The following is an 18,739-nucleotide window of genomic DNA, read 5'->3' as shown; positions in this document are numbered from 1 at the left end:
CAGGGAAGTGTTGGCTCATTACAACCCATCACTGCCAATCAGACTGGCGTGGGAGCGGTATTATCGCATAGATTCCCTGATGGCTCGGAGCGGCCGATGGCTTTTGCGTCATGCTCATTGAACTCAGCTGAGCGTAACTATGCCCAGATCGACAGGGAGGCACTCAGCCTGGTGTGGGGGGTGAAGAAATTCAACCATTACCTACACGGACAAAAATTTACCTTGTTGACTGACCATCAACCCCTCGTCTCCATATTCAACCCTAAAAAGGGCGTTCCCATTATGACAGCGCAAAGGCTACAGAGGTGGTCCCTTTTCCTAGGGGCACACCAATATGACATAGAATACAAAGGAACAAAACAGCATGGGAATGCTGACGGGTTATCGCGCCTACTGTTGCCAACGGTGGAAGAGGCGCCTACAGTGGACCCAGTGGAGATGTTCCACTCGACCATAGTGGAATGTCTACCGGTGACAAATTCTACCATTGAAAAGGAAACGCGAAATGACCCGACTCTCTCACGAGTCTACGATTTAACGGTGAAGGGATGGCCAGCACATGGCGAACCACTGTTGCCAGCATTCTCGCAAAGAAGAGAACAGCTGTCAGTGTGCCGAGGAACCTTGATGTGTGGATCCAGAGTGGTGATGCCACCCAAACTCAAGGATAGAGTGCTAAAGGAGCTTCACGAGGGCATCTGGGTGGAGTGAAAATGAAGAACTTAGCCAGAGCGTTTGTGTGGTGGCCAGGCATCGATGGAGATATCGAAGAAATGACCAAGAGCTGTCTAGGATGCCAGCAGGTCCAAAACGCCCCTCTACATCCATGGGAGTGGCCCTCATCTCCATGGCAAAGGGTACATATCGACTTTGCTGGTCCATTTATGGACTCAATGATCTTAATCGCGGTTGATGCACACTCCAAGTGGCCGGAGGTAATAAAGATGTCCTCCACCACCACGGAAAAAACCATCACCGTATTAAGGACCATATTCGCCAGGAATGGGCTGCCTGAACAGATCTGTTCTGATAATGGACCGCAATTTGTATCCGAAGAATTCAGGAAGTTCTTAAAAAAAAAACAATGGGGTTAAGCACTACACATCCGCCCCATACCATCCCGCCACCAATGGATTGGCTGAAAGGTTTGTCCAGACCTTCAAGAAGGCCATAAAGGCCATGGGTAATGAAGACATAAATCGACAACATAAGGTAGATAACTTCTTTTTTGCGTACAGGAATGCAACACATGTGGTTACAAACCAAACCCCTGCCATGATGTTTTTCAATAGAAGCCTAAGATGCCGGCTGGATTTGGTCAAGCCAAATGTCAGAAGGGACGTAGAGAACCGGCAATTTCAAAGCATGAATGAAAGGCCAACTAGAACCTTCCAGATAGGTCAACCAGTTTTGGGCCGGGACTACCGTACCGAGAAATGGCAGCCTGGAACTATTTTTGCACACGACTAGGACCGCTGATGTATACCGTGGACATTGGAGAAAGCATAATAAGGCACCATGCTGACCAGATCATAGTCATCCGAAAAAGGACAACCTACACCACAACTCTATACGCCTAGTGATGAAGCAGAGCTACCCATAGTATCTACCTCCGATCCGGTGATACTGGAACCAGATAAACCCGACACTAGCATTGAAGCTGAATCGACCTTGCCAAAAGAACCTACTACACCACCGAGGCGTTATCCGGACCGAGTCAGGAAGCCTCCAGAGAGACTGAATTTGTAATTGATTAACTTCAGCAAATGTGTATATTATTGTTCTTGTAAAAATGTTATTTAATGATTACTTAAAATGTTATGTACTATTTATCTAAAAGGGGAGGAATTGTAGTGTATGTACCTTTAAGCGGAACTATGTTTTTGAAGCCCCTGTGTACTGTAGTACCAGTAGTGACCACTCGGGTATATAAGCCTGTGTAGCGTCTTGTGTAGTTAGTTCACCTCCAGACTTTGTTCAGTAAACACTTGTTCAATCAACTCCTGCATTCCGTGTCTCCATTAACACACGGATCTAACACCCGCCTAACAAAAATCGATCAATCTCAGTTTTGACATTTTCAATTGCCCCCCAGCCTGAAAGCTTTTTGGGGGAGAGTGTTCCAGATTTCCATTACCCTTTGTGTGAAGAAGTGCTTCCTGACATCACCCTGAACGGCCGGGCTCTAATTTTAAGGTTATGCCCCCTTGTTCTGGACTCCACCCTCCCGCCTCCCCCCCCCCCCCAAACCAGAGGAAATGGTTTCTCTCAATCTACCCTATCAACTCCTCTTCTTCCGAACATGAATCAGGGCTTCCGTCCCGTACAAGTGTCACCTCTCTTGTGTGGCACAGTGTGATGTCACAGAAACATCATTGTGTTAATGTGCCTGGATCGTAACAAGAGCTGCATTCACTCTGCAGGATGGCACTCAATGCTGCCCAAAGTCTGTCTGGCCATTCCCTCTTCCGATTCCCTCCCAAATTTCCAGCTCAAAGCACACATTGTGGTTTTGCTTGGAATGGAAAATGACCAGCGACTCAGATGTTTATGCCTGTGTCATTCCAATTGCATTGCCTTGCAACTGCATTTAACATTCGAATGAAGAGGCAAAATACTGCGGGATGCTGGAAATCTGAAATATGGAAATACTCAGCAGGTCAGGCAGCATCAGCGTCCAGTCTCATTCAGTTTGTTTGTAAATCTCAACAGTTAGTTAGGGTTTAACATGGGAATTTAAACTGTTTTATGATGTACCGCCACCCTTAAAATTCACAGAATAATTTTACTCATACTGTTTAACTAAAAAAAAAACATATGTATATAGGGCTAGAAATTCGGTATCGCCCCAATTGGGGCGCTAACATTTGAGAAGTTGGAAGTTTAGCGCCAGGCACTAATCAATCTCGCTGCCCGCTAAATTCAGTCTCAGCGCTCAAAGAATGCAGGGGAGTGCTAATGGCGTAGGTGAGTGGCGTTAGGCTCCAAGCGATAAGGAATATGAGGTGTTGTGTAATCGGGAGTGAGCATTGGCGCAGGCACCTTGCAGCCATTAAAGGGGAGGGTCACTGGAGTCTGCACACCAGCCCCCAATGATTCGGGGAGTGCAGAACGGCGATATGCTGTGAGATGAAATGCAAAGTCCTTGGACGGATCGCAACACTCCGGGGACTAAGCAGCCTTTATCTGTCAATGGTGAGAGAGGTTGTTCCAATGTGGGGACATTGGATACAGAGTTTACTCCAAATACTAGCAAGCTGCATAAAGCTCAATCTGTTTTCCAAAAGCAGTAAGCAACGGCTTCTGACCTTGGAAAGTGAACAGCTGTGAGATGGGAGCTTTTATAGCACATTTGCAGCTGTCAAGTAATGAGATGATTTCATGGTAGCACAACTCCCGACCTGCTTACCTGACGTGATCCCCGAGCAGCGTGGAACCCGTGGGCGATCTTGTAAAATTTAAAGGTGAGCTCAAAATACTTTTAAAGTGGCTCTTAAAGGTCATAATGACCTAAATTGTCTGCCCCGCCACTGCGTGTTGGGTCTGTTCAGCGTTGACGGACCCAACATCTGGGAAAGTCGTGTGGCGGTGGGTTGACAGTGGGTTCCCTACCTGCTGTCAACATTTTTTTTCCCCACCCGACCCACCACCAAACGTGTCCGCTGACCCCCCGAAAAATTCCTCCCAATAGACTAAAGTAATGAATACTAATGGGCTGCAATGATAAATATTGCAAAAGGGTAATAAATTCACTCCTTTTGAAATGAAAGCACTCGCTATTCAGTCACAGTTGCTCAATGAATTACAAGAGAGTCTGATAAATGTAAAAAAAATAGTGGCACGCTTCAGGACAAGTAGGTCAATCGCAGGGAACATCAGTGTGAGGCCACCTCGCCTTGATTTCAATCACTGCAGCCAAGTTGTTCAGCTCTCCTTCACTTAGGTTTCTAGAATTACAGTGTTAGCATGCAGAAAAATGCTTCAGTTCATGAACTATTGAACCGTGCTTCCAGGAGCATGTTCAGTGTTGAATCTTAGTTCTGCCTGGTATGAAGTTCACTTCTTTGCACCTAATTCCTTCTAAATGGGAAGAATACTGTTTAGACTGGAACTCGAATGCTGCACAGACTGATGCTTTCGATACAAAGGGTTAGCCATCATTCATTTTCCACCTCGTTGGAATTCATTACAACAGACTATACCTCCATGGTACGATATTTCAGCTACGAGGAGTGACAGTCAAGAGCTGACGTCAACCACAGGCACTGCTTATGAGCATAACCCATCTTTTGGGTGAGATTTTAAACCGAGGCCCCGTCTGCTCTCTCAGGTGGATGTAAAAGATTCCATGGCACTATTTCGAAGAAGAACAGGGGAGTTCTCCCTGGTGTCCCGGCCAATATTTATCCCTCAATCAACATAACAAAAACAGATTATCTGGTCATTGTCACATTACTGTTTGTGGGAGCTTGCTGTGCACAAATTGACTGCCGCGTTTCCCACATTACAACAGTGACCACACTTCAAAAAATACTTCATTGGCTGTAAAGCGCTTTGGGCTGTCCTGAGGTTGTGAAAGGCGCTATGGAAATGCAAGTCTTTCTTTCATTTCTTTATAACACTGGAAGCTGAACTCTGCCTTGGTTCAAACTAACAAGTATTGTGAATTTAAAATGGCACTGCTTCAGCTGCTTTTGAAAGTAATTATTTTGTCGTGCCTAGGAGTTGAACGAGAAGGTGAACGCGCTCCCATATTGCACCATGGATATTGGTTGTGTTTTGCCATAGAACAGCACCCAGAAAAAGATAGATTTTTGCAATATTTTTTGTTGAATTTTTGGTCACACAGGGTGAGGGATGTTAATGCTAGAGAATGGAGCACTTTCCATTTCAAGCACCCAGCTCCCAGGTTAGGTATCGCAACAACAACAACTTGCATTTATATTGCACCTTTAACATAGTAAAATGTCCCAAGGCGCTGCACGGGAGTATTATAAGTCAAAAAATTTGACACCGAGCCACATAAGGAGAAATTAGATCAGGTCACCAAAAGCTTGGTCAAAGAGGTAGGTTTTAAGGAGCGTCTTAAAGGAGGAGAGAGAGGTAGAGAGGCGGAGAGGTTTAGGGAGGGAATTCCAGAGCTTAGGGCCCAGGCAACAGAAGGCACGGCCACCAATGGTTGAGCGATTATAATCAGGGATGCTCAAGAGGGCAGAATTAGAGGAGCGCAGATATCTCGGGGAGGGTTGTGGGGCTGGAGGAGATTACAGAGATAGGGAGGGGCGAGGAGGCCATTGAGGGATTTGAAAACAAGGATGAGAATTTTGAAATCGAGGCGTTGCTTAACCGGGAGCCAGTGTAGGTCAGCGAGCACAGGGGTGATGGGTGAACGGGACTTGGTGCGAGTTAGGACACGGGCAGCCGAGTTTTGGATGACCTCAAGTTTACGTAGGGTGGAATGTGTGAGGCCAGCCAGGAGTGTGTTGGAATAGTCAAGTCTAGAGGTAACAAAGGCATGGATGAGGGTTTCAGCAGCGGATGAGCTGAGGCAAGGGTGGAGACGGGCGATGTTACGGAGGTGGAAATAGGCGGTCATAGTTATGCTACGGATATGTGATCAGAAGCTCATTTCAGGGTGAAATATGACACCAAGGTTGCGAACAGTGTGGTTCAGCCTCAGACAGATGTTAGGGAGAGGGATGGAGTCAGTGGCTCGGGAATGGAGTTTGTGGCGGGGACCGAAATCAATGGCTTCGGTCTTCCCAATATTTAATTGGAGAAAATTTCTGCTCACCCAGAACTGGATGTCGGACAAGCAGTCTGACAATTTAGAGACCGTGGAGGGGTCGAGAGAGGTGGTGGTGAGGTAGAGCTGGGTGTCGTCAGCGTACATGTGGAAACTGACGCTGTGTTTGCAGATGATGTCGCCAAGGGGCAACATGTAGATGAGAAATAGGAGAGGGCCAAGGATAGATCCTTGGGGGACACCAGAGGTAACGATGCGGGAGAGGGAAGAGAAGCTGTTGCAGGTGATTCTCTGGCTAAGATTAGATAGATAAGAATGGAACCAGGCGAGTGCAGTCCCACCCAGCTGGACGACGGTGGAGAGGCATTGGAGAAGGATGGAGTGGTCAACCATGTCAAAGGCTGCAGACAAGTCAAGAGGACGAGGAGGGACAGTTTACCTTTGTCACAGTTACAGAGGATGTCATTTGTGATTTTGATGAGAGCCGTTTCGGTACTGTGGCAAGGGCAGAAACCTGATTGGAGGGATTCAAACATGGAGTTGCAGGAAAGATGGGCATGGATTTGGGAGGCGACAACACATTCAAGGACTTGAGAGGAAAGGGAGGTTGGAGATGGGGCAGTAGTTTGCAAGGACGGAGGGGTCAAGGGTTGTTTTTTGAGGAGAGGGGTGATGACGGCAGATTTGAGGGAGAGGGGGACAGTACCTGAGGAGAGAGAACCGTTAACAATGTCAGCTAACATGGGAGCCAGAAAAGGAAGTTGGGTGGTCAGCAGTTTGGTGGGAATAGGGTCGAGGGAGCAGGAGGCGGGTCTCAGACAAGATGAGCGGGAAGAGGTCATGAGAGGAGATCGGAGAGAAACTGGAGAAAAATGTGAGTTCAGGGCTAGGGCAGGGGGGATCCTTAGAGGAAGTTTGGCCCGGTGGGCTAGGGGAAGGAAGGGAAGTGGCAGAGGCAGCTGAATGGATGGATTGCAAAGTTCCCTCTCCCCTGCCCTAACAACGTCCCTCAGTTCCAACCACCGAAGAACACCCTCTACTGCACCAGTGTGGCATTTTGTCCCCTTACCAGCCAATCTGTGGCCTCTGAGTGAAATTGGCAATTTAATTCAAATTAGGGACAGTCTGTAGGATTGTCCCAATTGAGGCCCTTGCAGCCAAGAGGTCGAGAAGATTGGCATTCCCTCAGTCTGGGCTGGGTTTGACCCATGTTCCAGAAACGATTGTGCCAGCCATTGTATGCCCCAGTATTAATTATGGACCCCTGCATTAGTGAAGATTAACAGCAGGGGGCGCTGTTGGTGAAGGTTACCAGCATGGAAGAATCCACCGATAACCTTCCATTCTTGGCTTTGCAGAACTGGCTGTTCCGTGCTGGGCCGAGCCTCAAACACAGAGATTTACAGACCCGTGGAGAAGAACGGTATGGTAAGTTATCGGAACGTCGAGGCCCTATGGTGTCCCTTGCTGAGTGCCAGGGCTAAGGCAGGCAGGCCAGCCAGATTAAGCAGTGCCTGCACTGATGGGAGACAGTGCACGTAAATCACAGATGATGGCGCAATTCGATTCCTCCCACAGTCTTTGCTATGATGATAATGTTTAAACAGTAGAAATGTTCTTCTTTTGCCCTTGCCCTATGCCCTCCTATCCTGAATTGCCTCAAACTGGGCTACAGTTTCATGGGTGCCGGGAGTCCTCTGGTACCTCATCAAAAGTGTCCATTTTTCACATATGACCCTGAAGAGTGAGTATCAACAGGCAGTTTGACCATAGAGGGCATCACAACGGAGCCCATACTTGGTCCCCCCTGACATGTATACACATACATGTGCGAATAACACACACAAGTATGCGCTCACAAACAGAACAATGTTTCAAGCTAGTTGCTTTGTATTGATGCATACAGTTAACTTTGTGTTAATTCTCATTGAATCTATTGAGCAATCAACAAAATAAAAGTCTGAAATTAGTGAAAGGGCACCTCGACAGGCTTGGGTCTGTTGAGATACCGGTTAAGAGAGGTGGGATGCCAGTCCATGCCCGTGCTTTCCGACGCATCCCCCCCCCCCCTCCCTAGCCCAGGGGCACTGTGCCATCTTTACCACTAGCCTGGCTTCGATCAGCTAGATCAGCACTGACCTGGGACTTTCCTGATCTGTACGGCCCAATATCACTGGGGCGGGGGGGGGGGGTGAAACTGGACATGGCCGCGAACGCAAAACAGGCGGGATCGTTTTTGCTGACTGTTTTCTCACCCTTGTTTTTCAAATCCCTCCGTGGCCCCGCCCCTCCATATCTCAGTAATCTCCTCCAGCCCTACAATCCTCCGAGATCTCTGAGCGCCTCCAATTCTGCCCTCTTGTGCATCCCCGATTTATAATCGCTCCACCATTGGTGGCCGTGCCTTCAGCTGCCTTGACCCTAAGCTCTGAGATTCCCTCCCTAAACCTCTCCGCCTCTCTACACCTCTCTCTCGCTCCATGTTTAAGACGTTCCTTAAAACCAACCTCTTTGACCAAACTTTTGGTCACCTGTTTTAATATCTATTTACGTGGCTCGGTGTCAAATTTTGTTTGATAATCGCTCCTGTGAAGCGCCTTGGGATGTTTTAATACGTTAAAGGAGCTAGATAAATGCACGCTGTTGTTGTTATATGACACACCCGATATTCAGTTCTAGTGGAAGTCAATGGATCTGAATATGGGGCGGGATGTATAACAGGCGACTGATTTGCGTCACCGCCCATTTCCAATTCCCTCCCCCCCCACCCCGCACCCCGCCACATTGATACTGGGCCTTCGGGGAAGCTCCAATGCTGGAGGTTTTCACACTCGGGCAGGATGCTGGGTCACTTCACAGTCTCCGGGAATAAGACGTCAAAAAAAGGCAGCTGAGCTGCTCTGAATGACGGTAACACCTTTCCGCCCCGTGTTATGCTCCTCTTGCTCTATGTGGGAATTCAGGGACGCTGCCGGTGTCCCTGATGACCACGTGTGCCAGAAATGCATCCAGCTGCAGCTACTAACGGGCCGTATTGAGGCGCTGGAGTTGCGGATGGATGGGTTGTGGAGCATTCACGATGCTGAGAGGGTCGTGGATTACACGTTTGATGAGTTGGTCACGCCGCAGGGTAGGGCTGCACAGGCAGGAGAGAAATGGGTGACCACCAGGCGGAGCAGTAGAAGCAGGCAGGTAGTGCAGGAGACCCCTGTGGCCATCCCCCTTTCAAACAGGTATACCAATTTGGATACTGTTGAGGGGGATGACTCACCAGAGGAAGGCAGCAGCAGCCAACTTCCTGGCACAGGGGGTGTTGCTGCTGCTCAGGAATGGAGGAAAAAGAGTGGGAGAGCAATAGTGGTAGGGGATTCTATCGTAAGGGGAACAGATAGACAGTTCTGTGGCCGTAGACGTGACTCCAGGATGGTTTGTTGCCTCCCTGGTGCCAGGGTCAAGGATGTCACTGAACAGCTGCAGGGCATTCTGAAGGGGGAGGGTGAACAGGCAGAGGTCGTGGTTCACATTGGGACCAACGACATAGGTAGGAAGAGGGATGAGGTCCTGCAACAAGTATTTAGGGAGCTAGGTAGCAGATTAAAGAGCAGGACCTCAAAGGTTGTAATCTCTGGATTACTCCCGGTGCCACGTGCTAGTGAGTCTAGGAATAGGAGGATAGAGCAGATGAATGCGTGGCTAAAGAGTTGGTGCAGGAGGGAGGGCTTTAGTTTCCTGGATCACTGGGCCTGCTTCTGGGAAAGGTGGGACTTGTACAAGTCGGACGGGTTGCACCTGAACCAGAGCGGGACAAATATCCTTGCGGGGAGGTTTGCTAGCACTGTTCGGGGGGGGTTTAAACTAAAATGGCAGGGGGTTGGGAACCTGAGCAGGGAGACAGAGGAAAGGAAAACAGGGATAAAAGCAAAAGATAGGAAGGAGAAAAACAAAAGTGGCAGTCAGAGAAATCAACGGTTTAAATCAAACGTGGCCACAGTAAATAATAATTCTAATAGGTCTAAGAGCGTTAAAAAAACAAGCCTGAAGGCTTTGTGTCTTAATGCGAGGAGCATTTGTAATAAGGTGGATGAATTGGCTGCGCAAATAGAGGTAAACGAATATGATTTGGTTGGGATTACAGAAACGTGGCTCAAGGATGGCCAAGACTGGGAACTCAACATCCAGGGGTATTCAATATTCAGGAAAGATAGGCAAAAAGGAAAGGGAGGTGGGGTAGCATTACTGGTTAAAGAAGGGATTAATACAATTGTAATGAAGGATATTAGCTCTGATGATGTGGAATCTGTATGGGTAGAATTGAGAAATACTAAGGGGAAAAAAACATTAGTGGGAGTGGTATATAGACCTCCAAATAGTAAGGTGGAGGTTGGGGATGGCATTAAAAGGGAAATTAAAGAAGCGTGCAATAAGGGCACAGAAGTCATCATGGGTGACTTTAAGCTACATATAGATTGGGCCAACCAAATTAGTAACAATACTGTGGAGGAGGAATTCCTGGAGTGTTTACGGGATGGTTTCCTGGACCAATATGTCGAGGAACCAACCAGAGATCAGGCCATCTTAGACTGGGTATTATGTAACGAGAAAGGATTAATTAGCAATCTTATTGTACGAGGCCCCTTGGGTCGGAGCGATCATAATATGATCAAATTCTTCATTAAGATGGAGAATGAAATAGTTGACTCAGAGACAAGGGTCCTCAATTTAAATAAAGGAAACTACGATGGTCTGAGGAGCGAGTTGGGTAGGATTGAGTGGGGAATGGCGCTCAAAGGGTTGACGGTGGATAGGCAATGGCAAACATTCAAAGACCAAATGGATGAGCTACAGAATTTGTTCATCCCAGTTTGGCGTAAAAATAAAACAAAAAAGGTGACTCAACCGTGGCTAACAAGGGAAATTAGGGATAGCATAAGATCCAAGGAGAGGACATATAAATTGGCCAGAAAAAGCAATAATCCTGAGGATTGGGAGCAGTTTAGGAGTCAACAAAGGAGGACAAAGGGATTAATTAAGAAAGGGAAAATAGAATATGCGAGTAAGCCTGCAGGGAACATAAAAACTGACTGTAAAAGCTTTTATAGATATGTGAAGAGAAAAAGATTGGTGAAGTCAAGCGTAGGTCCCTTACAGTCAGAATCAGGGGAATTTATAATGGGAAACAAGGAAATGGCAGACCAACTAAATACATACTTTGGTTCTGTCTTCGCAAAGGAGGACACAAATAACCTCCCAGAGATGCCGGGGAACATAGGGTCTGATGAAAGAGAGGAACGGAAAGAAATCAGTATTTGTAGGAAAATGGTGTTAGGAAATTTGATGGGACTGAAGGCCGATAAATCCCCAGGGCCTGATGGTCTACATCCCAGGGTACTTAAGGAAGTGGCCCCAGAGATAGTAGATGCATTACTGGTCATCTTCCAGAACTCGATAGACTCTGGAATGGTACCCATGGATTGGAGGGTAGCTAATGTTACCCCACTATTCAAAAAAGGTGGTAGAGAAGAAGCGGGGAATTATAGACCGGTAAGCCTGACATCGGTAGTGGGGAAAATGCTAGAGTCTATTATAAAAGATGTAATAGCAGAGCACTTGGAAAGCAGTGACAGGATCGGACAAAGTCAACATGGATTTACAAAAGGTAAATCATGCTTGACTAATCTACTGGAATTTTTTGAGGATGTAACTGGTAAAATAGATAAGGGAGAACCAGTGGATGTGGTGTATTTCGACTGTCAGAAGGCTTTCGATAAGGTCCCACACAAGAGATTAGCGTGCAAAATTAAGGCACATGGGATTGGGGGCAAGGTATTGACTTGGATAGAGAGCTGGTTGGCGGACAGAAAGCAAAGAGTTGGAATAAACGGGTTGATTTCCGAGTGGCAGGCAGTGACTAGTGGGGTACCGCAAGGATCGGTCCTAGGACCCCAGCTGTTCACAATATATATTAATGATCTGGACGAGGGAATTGGATGTAATATCTCCAAATTTGCAGACGACACAAAGCTGGGCGGGAGGGTAAGCTGCGAGGAGGATGTCGGGAAACTCCAGTACGATTTGGACAGGTTGGGTGATTGGGCAGAAACATGGCAAATGCACTATAATGTGGATAAATGTGAGGTTATCCACTTTGGTGGCAAAAACAGAAAGGCAGATTATTATTTGAATGGCAATAGATTGGGAGCAGGGGAAGTGCAAAGAGACCTGGGTGTCCTTGTGCACCAGTCGCTGAAGGTAAGCATGCAGGTGCAGCAGGCGGTTAAGAAGGCAAATGGTATGTTGGCCTTCGTAGCAAGAGGGTTCGAGTACAGGAACAAGGATGTCTTGCTACAGTTGTATAGGGCCTTGGTGAGACCGCACCTTGAGTGTTGTGTGCAGTTTTGGTCACCTTACCTGAGGAAGGACGTTCTTGCCATGGAGGGAGTGCAGCGAAGATTCACCAGGCTGATACCTGGGATGGCAGGAATGACGTATGAGGAGAGATTGTGTCGATTGGGCTTATACTCACTAGAGTTTAGAAGATTGAGAGGGGATCTCATCGAAACCTATAAAATTCTGTTAGGTCTGGACAGACTAGATGCAGGAAGGATGTTTCTGATGGCCGGGGAGTCCAGAACCAGGGGTCATAGTCTAAGGATAAGGGCTAAGCCATTTAGGACTGAAATGAGGAGGAATTTCTTCACCCAGAGAGTGGTGAACCTGTGGAATTCTCTGCCACAGAGGGCGCTGGAGGCCAGTTCATTAAATATATTCAAGAAAGAGTTGGATATATTTCTTGAGGCTAAAGGGATCAAGGGATATGGGGAGAAGGCAGGGACAGGGTACTTAATTTGGATGATCAGCCATGATCTCATTGAATGGCGGAGCAGGCTCGAAGGGCCGAATGGCCGACTCCTGCTCCTATCTTCTATGTTTCTCCCCACCACCTATGGTCTTTTTCACTTTATTTTTATCTTTCTCGCTCCCCCTAGTCTGTGGTTGTAAACAAGTATCCTGTCCTATTAGTTTTCACGAAGCATCTTGTGCGGTTATGTTTAACACACCTGTTGTCCAGTTCGTGAATGGTGATTCTGTCCCAGATACTCCAGCTGCTCTCATTCCATTCCAGTGCCATGAAATCCCCGGTCTGAAGATATTAGCTTACAACGCTCCCATTTACTACGGAAACAAAAATTTCTTCCGGGATGCCATGACCAAATTAATTGGATTGACTCCAGGCAAGATCAAAAAGAGGGAAAAGGCAAAGAAAGCATTGGCGAGCGTCAACAAGATGGCCATCACCACCATCGTATGTCTGCTTCGGTTTCCTTATTTGTCTGTGTGTACGTACTGTATATGTACATGCTATTCGTGTGTGTGTGTGTTTGTGAACATGTTATTTGTGTATATATGTTTCTGTGCATGTTATGTGTGTGTTTGTGTACATTGTTTAGCAATGTATCAGTTGTGTCAGCCGTGGCTCAGTCGGCAGCACCCTCGCCTCTGGGTCTGAAGGTTGTGGGTTCACGTCCCACTCCAGAGACTTGAACACAACAATCTAGGCCGACACACCCAGTGCAGTACTGAGGGAGTGCCGCGCTGTCGCAGGTGCTGTCTGTTGGGTGAGACGTTAAACCGAGGCCCCGTCTGCTCTCTCAGGTGGATGTAAAAGGTCCCACGGCACTATTTGAAGAGGAGCAGGGGGAGTTCTCCCCGGTGTCCTGGGGCCAATATTTATCCCTCAGTCAACATCACTAAAACAGATTATCTGGTCATTATCACATTGCTGTTTGTGGGAGCTTGCTGTGCGCAAATTGGCTGCCACATTTCCCACACTACAACAGTGACTACACTTCAAAAGTACCTCATTGACTGTAAAGTGCTTTGGGACTCTAGTAGTCATGAAACGCGCAATAGAAATGCAAGTCATTCTTTATAATGTTACAGATCATTCTGTGTCTGGAAAAAACAACTGGTCCCCACCTTGGTAACACACAAGTTCACTAAGTGGTCAATGACTGGTCAGGTTCAAAGTCGGCATCTTTCTGACACTCCCAAGGCAGGTACAGCATGGGTTAGATACAGAGTAAAGCTCCCTCCACACTGTCCCATCAAACACTCCCAGGGCAGGTACAGCACGGGTTAGATACAGAGTAAAGCTCCCTCCACACTGTCCCATCAAACACTCCCAGGGCAGGTACAGCACGGGTTAGATACAGAGTAAAGCTCCCTCTACACTGTCCCATCAAACACTCCCAGGGCAGGTACAGCACGGGTTAGATACAGAGTAAAGCTCCCTCCACACTGTCCCATCAAACACTCCCAGGGCAGGTACAGCACGGGTTAGATACAGAGTAAAGCTCCCTCTACACTGTCCCATCAAACACTCCCAGGGCAGGTACAGCACAGGTTAGATACAGAGTAAAGCTCCCTCTACACTGTCCCATCAAACACTCCCAGGGCAGGTACAGCACAGGTTAGATACAGAGTAAAGCTCCCTCTACACTGTCCCATCAAACACTCCCAGGACAGGTACAGCACGGGTTAGATACAGAGTAAAGCTCCCTCCACACTGTCCCATCAAACACTCCCAGGGCAGGTACAGCACGGGTTAGATACAGAGTAAAGCTCCCTCTACACTGTCCCATCAAACACCCCCAGTGCAGGTACAGCACGGGTTAGATACAGAGTAAAGCTCCCTCTACACTGTCCCATCAAACACTCCCAGGGCAGGTACAGCACGGGTTAGATACAGAGTAAAGCTCCCTCTACACTGTCCCATCAAACACCCCCAGTGCAGGTACAGCACGGGTTAGATACAGAGTAAAGCTCCCTCTACACTGTCCCATCAAACACTCCCAGGGCAGGTACAGCATGGGTTAGACACAGAGTAAAGCTCCCTCGACACTGTCCCATCAAACACTCCCAGGGCAGGTTCAGCCCGGGGTTAGATACAGAGTAAAGCTCCCTCTACACCGTCCCATCAAACACTCCCAGGGCAGGTACAGCACAGGTTAGATACAGAGTAAAGCTCCCTCTACCCTGTCTCATCAAACACTCCCAGGGCAGGTTCAGCACAGGTTAGATACAGTGTAAAGCTCCCTCTACAATGTCCCATCAAACACTCCCAGGGCAGGTACAGCACGGGTTGTATACAGAGTAAAGCTCCCTCCACACTGTCCCATCAAACACTCCCAGGGCAGGTACAGCACGGGTTAGATACAGAGTAAAGCTCCCTCTACACTGTCCCATCAAACACATCCAGGGCAGGTACAGCACAGGTTAGATACAGAGTAAAGCTCCCTCTACACTGTCCCATCAAACACTCCCAGGGCAGGTACAGCACGGGTTAGATACAGAGTAAAGCTCCCTCTACACTGTCCCATCAAACACATCCAGGGCAGGTACAGCACGGGTTAGATACAGAGTAAAGCTCCCTCTACACTGTCCCATCAAACACTCCCAGGGCAGGTACAGCACGGGTTAGATACAGAGTAAAGCTCCCTCCACACTGTCCCATCAAACACTCCCAGGGCAGGTACAGCACGGGTTAGATACAGAGTAAAGCTCCCTCTACACTGTCCCATCAAACACTCCCAGGGCAGGTACAGCACAGGTTAGATACAGAGTAAAGCTCCCTCTACACTGTCCCATCAAACACTCCCAGGGCAGGTACAGCACAGGTTAGATACAGAGTAAAGCTCCCTCTACACTGTCCCATCAAACACTCCCAGGACAGGTACAGCACGGGTTAGATACAGAGTAAAGCTCCCTCCACACTGTCCCATCAAACACTCCCAGGGCAGGTACAGCACGGGTTAGATACAGAGTAAAGCTCCCTCTACACTGTCCCATCAAACACCCCCAGTGCAGGTACAGCACGGGTTAGATACAGAGTAAAGCTCCCTCTACACTGTCCCATCAAACACTCCCAGGGCAGGTACAGCACGGGTTAGATACAGAGTAAAGCTCCCTCTACACTGTCCCATCAAACACCCCCAGTGCAGGTACAGCACGGGTTAGATACAGAGTAAAGCTCCCTCTACACTGTCCCATCAAACACTCCCAGGGCAGGTACAGCATGGGTTAGACACAGAGTAAAGCTCCCTCGACACTGTCCCATCAAACACTCCCAGGGCAGGTTCAGCCCGGGGTTAGATACAGAGTAAAGCTCCCTCTACACCGTCCCATCAAACACTCCCAGGGCAGGTACAGCACAGGTTAGATACAGAGTAAAGCTCCCTCTACCCTGTCTCATCAAACACTCCCAGGGCAGGTTCAGCACAGGTTAGATACAGTGTAAAGCTCCCTCTACAATGTCCCATCAAACACTCCCAGGGCAGGTACAGCACGGGTTGTATACAGAGTAAAGCTCCCTCCACACTGTCCCATCAAACACTCCCAGGGCAGGTACAGCACGGGTTAGATACAGAGTAAAGCTCCCTCTACACTGTCCCATCAAACACATCCAGGGCAGGTACAGCACAGGTTAGATACAGAGTAAAGCTCCCTCTACACTGTCCCATCAAACACTCCCAGGGCAGGTACAGCACGGGTTAGATACAGAGTAAAGCTCCCTCTACACTGTCCCATCAAACACTCCCAGGGCAGGGACAGCACAGGTTAGATACAGAGTAAAGCTCCCTCTACCCTGTCCCATCAAACACTCCCAGGGCAGGTACAGCACAGGTTAGATACAGAGTAAAGCTCCCTCTACACTGTCCCATCAAACACTCCCAGTAAAGGTACAGCACGGGTTAGATACAGAGTAAAGCTCCCTCTACACTGTCCCATCAAACACTCCCAGTAAAGGTACAGCACGGGTTGGATACAGAGTAAAGCTCCCTCTACACTGTCCCATCAAACACTCCCAGGGCAGGTACAGCACGGGTTGTATACAGAGTAAAGCTCCCTCCACACTGTCCCATCAAACACTCCCAGGGCAGGTACAGCACGGGTTAGATACAGAGTAAAGCTCCCTCTACACTGTCCCATCAAACACATCCAGGGCAGGTACAGCACAGGTTAGATACAGAGTAAAGCTCCCTCTACACTGTCCCATCAAACACTCCCAGGGCAGGTACAGCACGGGTTAGATACAGAGTAAAGCTCCCTCTACACTGTCCCATCAAACACTCCCAGGGCAGGGACAGCACAGGTTAGATACAGAGTAAAGCTCCCTCTACCCTGTCCCATCAAACACTCCCAGGGCAGGTACAGCACAGGTTAGATACAGAGTAAAGCTCCCTCTACACTGTCCCATCAAACACTCCCAGTAAAGGTACAGCACGGGTTAGATACAGAGTAAAGCTCCCTCTACACTGTCCCATCAAACACTCCCAGTAAAGGTACAGCACGGGTTGGATACAGAGTAAAGCTCCCTCTACACTGTCCCATCAAACACTCCCAGTAAAGGTACAGCACGGGTTGGATACAGAGTAAAGCTCCCTCTACACTGTCCCATCAAACACTCCCAGGGCAGGTACAGCACGGGTTAGATACAGAGTAAAGCACCCTCTACACTGTCCCATCAAACACTCCCAGGGCATGTACAGCACGGGTTGGATACAGAGTAAAGCACCCTCTACACTGTTCCATCAAACACTCCCAGGGCAGGTACAGCACGGGTTAGTCATAAAGCTATAGAATCATAATGGCACAGAAGGAGGCCATTCAGCCCATCGAGTCTGTGCCGGCTCTCTGTAGAGCAATCCAGTCAGTCCCATTCCCCCGCTCTATCCCCATAGCCCTGCAAGTTTATTTCCCTCAAGTGCCTATCCAGTCTCCCCTTGAAAACATTGAGTGTCTCCGCTTCCACCACTTCCGTCAGCAGCGAATTCCAGGTCCTCACCACTCGCTGCGTAAAAAACTTTTTCCTCACATCCCCCCTGTATCTCTTGCCCAAAACCTTTAATCTGTGTCCCCTAGTCCTTGTACCATCAACTAGTGGGAACAGCCTTTCCCCGTCCAGCCTATCCAAACCCGTCATAATCTTGTACACCTCTATCAAATCACCCCTCAACCTCCTTTGCTCTAATGAAAACAAATCCAGCTTCTCCAACCTGTCCTTTGTAGCTAAGATCCCCCATCCCCGGAACCATTCTGGTAAATCTCCTCTGCACCCTCTCAAGTGCCTTCACATCTTTTCTGAAGTGTGGTGACCAGAACTGGACGCAATACTCCAATTGTGGCCTAACCAGCGCTTTATAAAGGTTCAGCATAACTTCTCTACTTTTGTACTCAATACCTCTATTTATGAAGCCCAAGATCCCACATGCTTTGCTAACTGTAGGGGGTTTTGGTTTGGGGTTTGTGTCTGGCCAGTCAGGCGTATCTGAGCTGCTCCAGCCCCGTGCGGTTCGAATCACTTCCCCTCTGGTTCTGACCACCGGACTTATTACGAGCAGCGATATAAACAAAACGAGACCAGTGGTTTGGTGCAAAGAAAACCAATGTTTATTAAAATAGAGAAAAGTAAACACTATACAGAGAGAATCACTATGTATGTAACACAATTACACTTAGCGGGGGAGGAGAAATGGACACATCGAGGGAAAATGACTAAAATGACCATTTTAGCAATCCCCTTAACTCCCACCCTTTACACCTATCTAAGTTGTCTTGCGATGGGCCAGGAAGTTTATGCTCACCAGTCTCGGATGTTAGAACGCCTGCTCCGTGCCCCATTGCCTGCCGATGTCTTTTGGGTTTTCACCGCCCAGAGCAGAGATACCCCAGTGATTCAAAGGTAACTGTCGGTATCCTGCTTCCCTGGATGGGCTCTTCGTCGTCGATCTTCTTGATGGTAAGGCAGGGCACCGGAGTCCATGCGAGAGAGAGAGAGCGAGATGGCTTCCCGAGGGACTACTTATACCCCTTTCTGGGAGCCCTTATCACTCGCCAGATCAGCCTGTTTCTTTGTCTGACCTGGATGTGTTGAAGTCGATACAAAGGAAACCGTTCTGGGCCCATCGACCTGGATGGCCGGTTAATCGGTTT

The 18,739-nt window shown here is 48.3% G+C and overlaps 1 protein-coding gene across 1 annotated transcript in view; it reads left to right on the top strand.

Annotated features, from left to right (window-relative positions):
• slc26a10 (solute carrier family 26 member 10) overlaps positions 1-18,739 on the top strand; it is a 96,062-nt gene that overhangs the window by 37,745 nt on the left and 39,578 nt on the right. The window contains exons 9-10 of the mRNA XM_085972515.1: positions 7,105-7,174; positions 12,870-13,049. Of these exons, the coding sequence (XP_085828641.1) occupies positions 7,105-7,174; positions 12,870-13,049 (250 nt within the window). The remainder of the gene's footprint in view (positions 1-7,104; positions 7,175-12,869; positions 13,050-18,739) is intronic.

Source organism: Somniosus microcephalus, chromosome 33 (genome assembly GCF_052327205.1).
Source record: "Somniosus microcephalus isolate GS21.2 chromosome 33, FLI_Smic_1.0, whole genome shotgun sequence".
Classification (NCBI taxonomy): Eukaryota; Metazoa; Chordata; class Chondrichthyes; order Squaliformes; family Somniosidae; genus Somniosus; species Somniosus microcephalus.
This window is presented reverse-complemented; position numbering and strand designations above follow the sequence as displayed.